The sequence below is a fragment of the Mobula birostris genome, chromosome 1, assembly GCF_030028105.1.
Source record: "Mobula birostris isolate sMobBir1 chromosome 1, sMobBir1.hap1, whole genome shotgun sequence".
Lineage (NCBI taxonomy): Eukaryota > Metazoa > Chordata > Chondrichthyes > Myliobatiformes > Myliobatidae > Mobula > Mobula birostris.
In genome coordinates this window covers 14,039,868-14,052,368 of record NC_092370.1, presented here as the reverse complement: position 1 = coordinate 14,052,368, position 12,501 = coordinate 14,039,868, and the positions used below count along the sequence as shown (strand labels likewise).

General features: G+C 41.9%; 1 protein-coding gene across 1 annotated transcript in view; it reads right to left on the bottom strand.

Annotated features, from left to right (window-relative positions):
• Positions 1-12,176, bottom strand: part of LOC140195030 (exostosin-1-like) — a 151,129-nt gene extending 138,953 nt beyond the window's left edge. Inside the window, exon 1 of the mRNA XM_072252615.1 lies at positions 10,575-12,176. Within this exon, the coding sequence (XP_072108716.1) occupies positions 10,575-11,527 (953 nt within the window). The 5' untranslated portion in view covers positions 11,528-12,176. The remainder of the gene's footprint in view (positions 1-10,574) is intronic.
• Between the last annotated feature and the right edge of the window lie 325 nt (positions 12,177-12,501).

Sequence of the window (12,501 nt, the reverse complement as noted above, 5' to 3'; positions counted from 1 at the left end):
AACATCTCAATGCAAATTTGGCACTGGAGATTTACTTTATTTAGAGATACAACACTGAGTAGGCCTTTCTGGCCCTTCGAACTGCACCACCCAGCAACCCCACAACCGCAATTAACCCTAACCTAATTTACAACAACCAATTAACCTACCTAGTAGGAGCACCTGGTGGACATAAAGAGATTCCTTACAGATAACACCGGAATTGAACTCTGATGTCCTGAGCTATATAACACTGCGCTAACCCCCATGCCGGAGGTTCTGTTAATTATGTGCAACAATATTCAAATCTTCATCTGCAGTACACAAACCAATGATTCCTATCAACTATCTTTGCTCATGAATAATCAGTCCACTTGCACACAACTCAAAATTGAAAACTGAGAAGTTTCAAATTTGAGAGTTGTAGTTTAAACCAACTTTACTATTTTAAATGTTCTTCAAACCAGAAAAGAAATTTTTAGTTTGTTTAGGTCACAGGAAAACAAAATATTCTGTACAAAGAGCTGCATGTAGAAAGAGCAGTTCTTGATAATTTCACTGGGGTTAGTGTAATTCAATCTCACCATAAACAAAGTGAAATCATGTACCACTGCTCCAGTTTCACACAAACAATCCACTGCAGCTCAAGTGCATGCTGACTCAAACCACTGCCTTTCCAAAATTTATTATTAAACAGCAAATATTTTAGAAGCAAATATATATAAAAAAAATCATTCCAGTTTTTCCAATCATTTTGGCACCTGGCAATGAGTGTAAAACTCAGGAAGTGTATCAACAGCTTTAGCCTGACTACATACAATAATGATGGTAATTCTTAAGGAAACCTCAACAGGTCCTAGGTAGATTTGTACTAGATACACACTACTCTCCAAGAACCCAGTGTAATCTTGAGCTGGAGAAAACAAGGGAATGCAGAAAGGGTAGAGATCACTCATATTTAATCACAAGAGCAGCTATGTAATAAAAAAAATTCTGAGGGAGATTGAATACTGAAACAAGGTCACTGTGAAGAAGCTTCCATTTTCAGCTCAAAGTTCCAATGTACATCTGGAAGCAGACTACTACAGAAAATACAAAAACAGTGCTATACTGCTGACAGAGATTTGAAACACCATGACCACTTCATTAAAGTGGACTTTTGGTCCAATTGTGTTTTCTTGTAAAAAATGTGTAGTCAATGTTTTATGTGAATGCTGCTTATATGTTAACATATAACTAACTTTTCCATTGGTCATTCACATGACTGTACCTGCATTAATAAACTTTTACTTTATAATAAGAGGCATACTGAAATCCTGACCATCATGCAACAAAACACTTTTGATAGCAACTTCATTTATTCAGTCTATACTCAGTACAAACATTAGAAAAGTTCTCAATTTCCTGAGATTTAAACAAAACCCCCACTTAATGCATCTTCATATATTAAAATTATACAGAACTTTAAATTTATGTGGTAGAAAATGTTCAAATTCTATAGACTGTGGTTTGTCAAGGAAAAATGCTCAAGGCACCTGATAATTATACCAGGAAATGGGGCCGATGACAAGTCTGGCTTCAGCAATTGTGCTGATTTTGCATGCTAGGTATCTGGTCATGGGAGTGAGCCCAACAGCTTTATGAATAAAGATAAATATACAGCCATTATTATCCACAATGTTGCAATTATTAACCTTCTTGTGATGTGATTAACCCTGAAGAAAATGATAGTAATTTCAACCATTCATGATTCACTTTCAATGACTCTTCATCTCATGTCCTCGATATTTATTGCTTATTTTTATTTTTGTATTTGCAGTTTGTTGTCTTCTGCACTCTGTCCACCCATTGGTGCAGTGATTCTGTTATGGCTATCAGATTTATGGAGCATGCCCACAAGAAAAGGAAACTCAGGGTCATACATGGTGACATATATACTTTGATAATGAATTTACTTTGAACTTTGACTTTTGAACTACAGTGCAAGTTCTGGGAACATTTGGATCAAACATTTAATTTTGTCCATATATTCTGTGGATTAATTTAAGAACTTTGCTACTACCAAAGATTCAAAGTACATTTATTATCGAAGTATGTATACAGAATACAACTGAGACTCATCCACCCCCCGGCAGCCATGAAGCAAAGAAACACCATGGAACCCATTCAAGAAAACATCAAACACCCAACACGTGAAAATAAACAAATTGCACAAACGTTAAACCAGAAGTTTAGTATTCATATTAGTTCAGTTCAGGGTCGCGCAGCCACCCCACTGCTGACCACAGGGCAAAGAATTCTTCCCTGAAGCAGCCCAGGCTGCATCGATCACCCCAATCAAACTGCTCAAAAACAGCTGTAATGCCCTGGGAGAAGTTTCACTGCTAGTGTAATGGTTTCTCTGAAGCAGCAGTGTTTGGGTTATGACCAGATAACGGGGCTTTGGAAAATGCGCGGTCCAATGAGGGGAGTGTTTTCTTGCTTGTGTGCCCGAGAGCAAGGTATTTGTGGTCTTTTGTTCGGTGGAAGATGGAGAGAGAAGATGCTGGAACAGACTGCAGGATGCAGAATTGAGTGGACTTGGAATGGGGCTGGGAGCCGACGACACCTGGGGGGGGGGGGGGGGGGGGGGGAAATCGATGGAGAACTAGTGGATGGGAAAACCATGAGCTCCAACGTGCACATTTGACTTTCATTAAAATGGGCCCTTCTTTTTGTTTTCTTTACTAATCCTATAGTCAAATTAATTATAAAGCTCAATTGTTTAGTTACATCTGGTGTACTGTCTGATATTTTGTGGTACTGATTTGTAACAGGGTAACACTCACGCAGCATCCACACAAATGAGATTTCACAAGTCTGGTGGGGCCAGAGACTGTCTTCCCCTGGACTAACGCTGCCAGCCGAACCCAAGGGTTACAAAGCAAAAGAAAATAAGCAGAATCCAGGAATACATGCAACATGAACCCCCCCCCCCCCCCCAAAAACGAGTCCACAGGTTCTGTGATTAATTCTCATCAGGGGATAGTAAACAACTTCTTATAATTAGTGGTAGTAGTAATGGGAATCATAGGGCACTGTCAAGAACACATTCGCAGAAGGATGCATTTGTAAACTACTTACAGCATTTTACTAGGCTGATATTTCAGATAGGCAGGCTGGCTTTGGCAGAATGACGGGAGAAGCCAGTGTAGCATCTCCAGACAGGTGGAATTGGAAGTGCCAAATACAAGGGTAGATTGGTAGTATGGGAGTACTTTGCTATTGGCTGAGTTAACTAGTGGATTTGGTGGGAGGATCAGTGGGTAGGTGAATGACACTAAGTGTTTTAGCTTATGGATAAAGTATATGAATGTGGGTGCTCAGGCACGTGTGTTGGTCCCCATGCACACAGTTCGCTCCCCAAATTTATTATAAGCATTACTCCACTTTGGAGTCAAATTCAAGATTTACAGCAATTTCTCAGATCCAGGCACTAGTAACCATTAGATTACAGTATCACCTACTGTGCAAGTATGTTTTCATCTTGTACATATTTTCATCACCATGCCAGAACAAGTGCTGGTATTAGTCCAAACTCAGGGCAAAGGCAAGACAATGTGCCTTTAATACTCCACTACTTGTTAGTATCTGCTTTACTGCAACTAAATATTCCGTGTTGGACTTACTGCCGACCTAGATAAACCTAAGGTTTCAACAAGAAAAGGTTATACTTTCTTAAACTGAATACATTGTTGCCTACATTAAAAAAAAAGGTGAGTATGAAAGAAATTAAACTCTTTCATAAAGCAGTTGAATACAAACTCCACACTTTTCAAAGACCATCTTATATACAAAGACAGAAAACCTACAACACACTACAGGCCCTTCAGCCCACAATGCTGTGCCAAACATGTACTTACTTTAGAAATTATCCAGGGTTACCCATAGCCCTCTATTTTTCTAAGTTCCATGTACCTATCCAGGAGTCTCTTAAAAGACCCTATTGTATCTGCCTCCACCACCATCGCCGGCAGCCCATTCCACGCACTCATCACTCTCTGCGTAAAAAACTCACCCCTGACATCCCCTCTGTACCTACTTCCAAGCACCTTAAAACTGTGCCCTCTCGTGTTAGTCATTTCAGCTCTGAGAAAAAGCCTCTGGCTATCCACATGATCAATACCTCTCATCTTATACACCTTATTGTGGTGATACAACACAAGTATGTAAAAGAAAGCAGATTTAATACAATATTATCCTTGGAAAAAGGAAATATCTTTGCTTGTTTACGCAAACTAAGCTTTTACAAATTCACCTTACAGAACTGGCAACCATAATCAGAATACATTTTCAGGACTGGACGTATTCAATAATTTGTGGTGAAGCATTTTGGAAAGAGCATTAATAACTTTTAAATGCTTAAAAATTAATCATTCTAAAAAGAACTTGTACAGAACATCATAAACATGACAAATTCTGCAAATGTTAGAAACCAGAACTCAGCAGGTCAGGCAACATCTATGGAAATCAATAAACAGTCAGTGGTTCAGGCCGAGACCCTTCTTCTGGTCCAGTTCTGTCCCACCTGCTGAGTTTCTCCAGTATTTTGTGTGTATTGCCTAATAAAGAAAATGTGGTTTATGACAGACAATGAACCAACTGCTATACTTTTGAATAGTTGGCAATGTACCTACAAGTTTCCTGTTCCAAAGGATTCCATATACTTTATGGTAAATCTGCCCTCATTCCTATTACCATTTACACTGTGAGCTTTAACAATGTTAGTTTGACATACAGATGCACTGTGGAGAGCATTCTAACTGGCTGCATCACTGTCTGGTGTGGGGGGAGCATGGTTACTGGACAGGATCAAAACAAGCTGCAGAGGGTCGTAAGGGAGCGGTGTCTCAGAAGGACAGCATCCATTATTAATGACACCCTCCCCCCCCCGCCAGCACCCAGGCCAAAACCCTTTTCTCATTGTTACCATCAGGTAGAAGGTACAAAAGCCTGAAGGCACACACTCAGCGATTCAGGAACATCTTCCCCTCTGCCATCCAATTCCTAAATAGACATTGAACCTGTGAACACTACCTCATTTTTTCAAAACATATTATTTTGGTTTTTGCATGACTTTTAATCTCTAATACACATACTGTAATTGAGTTAATTACTTTTTCTTCTTCTATATTATGTATTGCATTGAACTGCTGCTGCCAACTTAAATTTCATGACACGCGCCGGTGATAATAAACCTGATTCTGAGATGCAGAAACGGGTTGTTTTACTTTTCTTAAAGGAAGGCTCGCATGATATCTGATCATCAGAAACATCTGATTATTAGGCATCACCGTTTTCATATCACTGAAAACAAACTAATATTACACCTTATGCAGTGACTCTGCATTCTTTCCACATTTCCTTCCGGGCTCCCACAAAACTATACGCAAAAACTAAAATCACCGTATCCTACAGCCAAAAATAAATAAATAGATGATTTAGTTAACCTGTTCAATTCAAGCTATAAATCTGCATCCATTATCCATCAGATCAACTAACTAATTTTAGATGACTGAGCAGATTATAAGTGAAATGATGAAGCAGTAAGTATAAACAAAACTGGGGAAGAGATACAAGAGAACTTGTGTGGCTTTCTCAGGTGTGACAGAGGCTGATAGAGGTTTGTAAGATTAAATAGACAGCCGGTAACTTTCCCCAGGCTTGAAATGTCTAATACCAGAGGGCATGCATTTAAGTAAGAGGATTAAGTCCAAAGGTAACGTGCAGGGCAATTGTTTTTCATATACAGAGTGAGGGGTGCTTGGAATGTACTGCCCATAGCTTTGGTGTAAATAGGACAAAGACCTTCAAGAGGCTTTTGGATAGGAATATGAATGTGCAGAAGTGGAAGGATATTGTGTAGTTAAAACTGATTAGCGTAGTTGGGTATTTGATTATTAACATATTGCTCAAGACAATACTGTGGGCTGAAGGGCCTGTTCTAGCGGCGCTCTATGAATCACTGGGGAAACAGATGGCAATGCACTTGATGGATAAACAGGTTTGCCCAAAACAAATGAATCTTGACACGTAAAAATGGACTGAAGAAAATGTTGGTGTGGTCTCCAGAACTTCTGAAATAAAATCTAAAATTATTTCCAAGAGTAACAATCAAAAATAAAAAAACCTCAGACTGAAACACAAAAAGAAAGAAATAATTTAAGAGGGTAAGCAAGCAAATGATCCTCCAGCTGAAACTCAGAGATTATACTGACATCACTTCATTCCTTCTCCCAAACCCACTTTCAATCCAAGGCACTTAAACAACTAATTCATTTAATCAAACAGATTCTGAAATTAATGATACTCATTAACCTCCTCTATGCTTAACAAGCAGTTAAATCCAATGCCTTTATGAAATCAGCCTAGTCTAAAAATGGTCTGTACTAATGAAATAGTTGATGTATTGTCACTCTACAAAGAAAGGAAGGAAACCAATTATGAACAAGGTCCTACATAGACAAAACTGACAGATGATCTACTTTTTGCAATGCTGAAACTTGAACAACTTTCCTGCCCTTCATTGCTCAACATGCTGGTATTTTATTTCCACCAGACAGAAGACAACAGGCTTGGTTTCTTGTTTCATGTGAAAGTTGTCATCTCTGATATCATAACTGTCCCCAGGCACCACAATGTTAACCATCTGATGCATTCACATCTCTGCAGTGGGGACAGACTTCAATCTTTAGACTTGAAGCAAAATCGATATTTCTGAGCAAAGTGACATTTTAATCCCAGCTCAAAACTTTCACAAATCTCCTCTCTGCTGAGGTAGGAAATGCATAGGTAAAGACACCTGTTGCACTGAGCAAAGAAGCTTTGATAACTGAACAAAAAGGCAGATCTACTTTGTTAAAAGATAATCTTAGTCAATCACATCCTCTAAACATTCCCAAAAGCATGTTGCTTACCTCTCAGTCACTAAAGCAGCAATTCATTCAGGAATGAGAACCAGAACCAACCATCTCCAATTTACCCAGGTAATTGATAGCAATTAAACCTGACTGAAATCAGCCATCTTAGCACAGACCACCAGTACAAACAACAGAACAAATTTGGAGCTATATTAATATGCAGGCATCAGCTACTTTACTGGGCAATTGGATAAAATGAAAGGGCAAATGACACAATGACGTCCATGTAAATAAATGCACAAGTATTTGACATTGCTAGCTGCTGTGCTACTTGGAATCTTAACTGCACAACTTAACTCCACTTTCAAACAAGATAATGGGACAAATACAGATTCATTTTGTTCATCTGTAACAATTAGATGATACAAGTAAAATGCTACATTAGACAAGACACTTCTGCAAGGTGTTAACTCACTTCAGCCCTCCTGAATAATTTGGTGTTGATTTAATACTTTAATTAGACTTATTCTGATTAATCTATACTAGACCGAATAAAACACAATTACTTGGGTGTCTTGATCATGCAGCAACCAGTGGCAAGATTAACAAGCATAATAATTATTTTTAAAAAATTTGTTGCACAGATCTCTCAAATTGTAGTCATCCAAATGTGTTAATATTAAACACTCTCCAATAGGGATTGTGGTATATTTTGTATGATCATTGAAATATTTACCCCCAAAAAAGCAGCTTAATTTCACAATATTGAGTCAGTACTACGACTGCAGATCCAGTGCCCTGCAGCTAATGCCATCAATTGTTATTGAAGTGTGCATATACATTTTCTCAATAAATCATTTGCAGCCTTGATATTTTGAATATAATCTGCAAACTTAAGATTCAAGCTCTAAAATTAAGCTTGTTGGTAAAACATGCTTCCAAAGTGCAAAATAGAAGCACAGGGGGTTAGTTTTGGGGGGTTAGATTAAACCAAGTTCATGCTCAGAATGAAATGCACAGTAAAAAAAAATTTAAAAATGCAAAACTCTCCTAGATTCAGCTACTGGTTACAGCAGGGCTGAGGTGGTGGGTTTACTGGCAAGCCAGTAATTACAAATAAATCAAGTCAGAGCACTTTGATGTCAAAATACTAAAGCTTTGTTACAGCCTAAATTCATTAACCACTCAGGTTAATTTGACAAAACTGCCACAGTGAAACATTTGTAGGAGAATCTAATCTGTTAAATGGGCCTGTGAGCCTATAAAGGGATCACATAATGAGGAGACAGCACACACTGCTGTTCACTTGTCAGCCTATGGACGTCTATTCAAAAATTTGAGCGTCAGCGAAACCCTTTTCCAATTTTGCAGCTTCAGCAAACCGGGTATATACTGCTGCACAATGAATAAATATTGTGAGTCAATCAAGCATCTTCAAATATAAAATTAAAACAAGGTAATAAAGAACATAGGCCCATCCCAATAACAACTGAAATTGCAAGTACTAAATGTTTAACCTTTAATCCTTACCATTCTTCATGAACAACCATTAATTTAAAAAAGCACTGAGTGCTGAAAGGCGTAGTGCTTGAGGCTACAGTGGGAGGGGTTAGTATCCCATAGCAACAGAAAACAACCTTAGGATATAACTAAAATTACAACTACCGTATACCAAGTAACAGTGAGGCTTTCTTCTTGCCACCCAATTAAAGCAATCCAAATGGTACACTTTGTATTTAAAATGCATTTTAACTGCTGGATAGCCATTCAATAAAGTAAATTTATCATCACAGCACATACATAGCACCTAGCTAATTACATATGCCTCAGACTTTTGCACAGTACTGTATTTGTCAACATGGAGCTGAGAGCAAGTTTGGAAAGCTGGCGGCAGTGAAGGATGTTGGGAATGGGTAGAATGCCGCAAGACAGGCGGCAGAGGAGTGTTGGGGCAGGGGGTAGCATGGGTGCAGACATACCCAGCCCTGAAACACCAGGCAACATCATTTGATTCCACACAATTGGTTTATTGATCACAGAATGTCTCTCTGGTGCTTCCCACTCCCTCCCCCTTTTCCCAACCATGAATCCCCTCCCCCTGACCCCTTCCTACTCTTAGTCCACAATCGAGACACATATCAGAATTAGGTTTATCACTCGCGTCATGAAATTTGTTTTTTTGTAACAGCAGTACAGAGCAACACAAGATTACTACAGTATTGTGTAACCCAGAGATTCATTTTCTACACGCTAGGAAACTTATTTCCAGTAATTAGCTATGAATTGAGATAATTTGAATGCCTCATAAACGGTTGAAGAAATGCGAAGAATAAGGTCATTTTGCATGCCATCTGCAGTGACAGCTAGAAGGCATTCATAAACCAGTCATATCATTTATCAACAGAAGAATGCAGAAGCAATGTCTCTAAAAATGCAGCTTTTCATCTACCAAAGAGCAAAATCACAAGCTTACACTTAATGTCACAAGACTCAAATTTTATCTAATGAAAGTCACCATCAAGAAGTTGGAATACTGTTCCCTTAAAAGTTAACTGACTGAATACAATTCAAATAGAAAAAACTGCTGAATCCCCCAAGTGGAAGGAAAAGATATCCAAGGAGCATGCTAAAATTCTGCTTTTGGATAACTTAATCAGGGTTGGCAAAAATGACACCCCTGTGGATATGTGGGGTTAAAGAGGGTATTCCTAGAAATGAGCAACAGTACTGAATTAGAATTGAAACAAGGTGCAAAACATAATCTTAAAATAAGTCTCTGGAACCCCATTTCTGAAATTTCAATTGAAGTTGATAATACCATCCAGATTGAAATGCTATTCTGCTATCATGGGCTTCAGAATAGTCATAGAAAAGTACCTCACAGAAACAGGCCCTTGGCCCATCTAGTCCATTTAAGCTATCTACTCCTATCGACCTACACCAGGACCACACCCCTATCATCCAGGTATATATCCAAACTCCTCTTAAGTGTCGAAATCTAGCTCGCATGCACCACTTGCGCTGGCAGCTTGTTCCACTCTCTCACTACCCTCTGAGTGAAGAAGTCTCCTCTCATGTTGCCCTTAAACTTTTCACCTTTCACCCTTAACCCATGACATCTGGTTGTAGCCTCACCCAACATCAGTGGAAAAAGCCCCCAATCATCCCTTCTATACCCCACAAAATTTTGTACACCTCTATCAAACCTCTTCTCAATCTTCTACTTTCTACTAAAGGATACAGTCCCAGTCTGCTCAATCTTTCCTTATAACTAAGGTCCTCCAGACCTAGCAACATCCTTGCAAATTTTCTCTGTACTCTTTCAATCTCATTTACATCGTTCCTGGCAAGAAACATTTCTGTGAGCTTCTCAGTCTTGACAGGTGACAAAATGGGCAACTGAATTACAATGTGCCATAGAAATTCATTGCCCTACTGCAAACCGCACATGAAAACACTAGGTCATAAAACTCACTGCCTCGAGAGAAAGAAAACTTGTTCTTTCAGTTTATACTTTAATCTACTTTTGTTTAGACTCTTGCTTTTCACTTGCAACGTATCATATTGCAACACCTCTCCCTTACCAACGAAGAAATGTGATGCAGAGCATTACAGCGCATTTTTGTTACCTGTACTTGATTTCAATTTGAAAACCTACCTCCCTCGCGGGCAAAACTTTGCAAAGCTAATGTTTACCTTTCATATTCATCGTTGTCCTTGTCACAGCGGATGTCCTTATGTTTTTGCCAGTCTTTTCCATGTTTACAGGTAGTTAAGAGGACAATGTCTTCTGCATTGTGCACATGATACAGGGCATTCCTGGTATCAGACCCAATTCCAGTCAAATACCTTTTCCCTTTAAACACCAGTAAGTATTTTGTCAAGGGAGGGATGTTCCTGAAAAACATATAACTCTTTTCTCCCCCCGTCCTTGGGTGATCTTTCGAAAAGAGCGGGATAGAAACGTCAAAATTGCTCCTAAAGTTCTCTGTGCTGATGCTGGCTTTGGCTAACATCGCCTGGCCGATATCAAACCCCAAGTCCTCGTTATAATCGGGCCAGGTCCCGGAATAAAGATTAAAAATCAAATGGTTCCTGCCATTGTTCCACAAGTGTAGACTCTGAACTTTGCTCTTCAGGTTGTGAACATACTGAGGCGAAAGCTGATCCCGGTCTAGAGTGTCCAAACTTAGAACGAATAGGCACGCTTGTCTCGGGTCCGAAGTGTAAAACTTAGAGCTCTCGATGGCAGCCAGGATGTTCTGGTAACTCTCGGACATCTTCTCCCCCTTCTGCTGCGGGTAGATGTAGACCTTGAAGCCGTTCCTGTGGCATAGAGAGAAGTCGAAGCAGGAGAGCATGCGGCACTTTTTGCCCTTGTACACACTGCTGTGGATCTCCCTCTTGCGCTGGGGTGATCCTCGCTGTGCGAACTCCTCGTCCTCCTGCTCTTGCTCGCCGCCCACCCAGAAGCTCTGCAGCGGGTCGGCCGCCAACGCCAGAGCCAGCGAGCCGGGCTCAGCCGCCCCTCGCCGGCTCTGCGCCCTAGCCGCGGGCGGCTGACCCCCAAGATGCCTTCCAGCCAGGTAGCCGAGCAGGAGCACACAGGCGCCGGCCGCCAGTAAGAGGTAGCGCTTTTTGGCCTGCATGGGTCCAGTGGCAGGGGGCTCGTCGCCCAGCGGCGCCGGGTGAAGAGAAGAAACGCGAGCCCGATCCTCGGCGATCACCTCCAGTCCGCCATCTTCCGCCCGCCGCACAGCCGCGCACTGATTGAAGAAACTTAAGCACTCGCTGCTCTCCCCAGATCCTGTTATTCCAGCGCATGTGGGCGATTTTTTAAAATAGTATTCTCCTCCTGCTCCTCCTCCCTCGCTTCCACCGCCTCCTCCTCCTCGCCGCCGCCGCCGCTAACTCCCGTGCGGCATGGAGAGGGGCAGCAGCAGAGCCCGTCTCAGCGGCGAGGGGCCGCGCTCCGGCTCGGCGGCTTCCCGCCGCCCATCGAGCTGGCTCGGGCAGCCGCGCGCCTTCGACGTCGGTGCGGCGCTCGCGGGCTCCGGTGCTGACGCGACCCCGGTGGCGGTACCGCCGCTGCCGCTGCTGCTCCTGCTGCCGTCGCCCGCCAGAGAGGGAACGCCGCTTCTCATCGACAGCAAGTAAATACCCAAACCCACCACCGCCGCCGCCGGCGGAAGGCAACCGGAGTCGGTTACTGCGACGCCGTCTTCCCTTCCAGGGGGGCTGCGTACGATCCGCCCGAATACCGGCGCCTCAGCACCGCTTCCATCCTCACTCTAAACACCCCCCCCCCCATCACACCGCTAACCTCCCCGTTCCCATTGGCTTGCGTCACTTCCTCGCCCGCCAGCCCCCGTCCAATCGTCGGCGGGGTGGGCGGGGCCTCTGGAAAGCCCATTCATGGCAAGCGCAGGCTTGCTCGGTTGCCCGAGTTTCCCAAGATGTGACAAAGAGGAAGTCGTGACTCACACAGGCTTTCACCCTGACTGCAGCGCCGATGATTGGCCAACTCTTCTTTGTGAACACTTCCACGCCGAAAGAATCCTCATGTTAACGAGAGAAGGTCTGCGGATGCTGGAGGTCCAAGCAACCCACACCAAATGCTGGA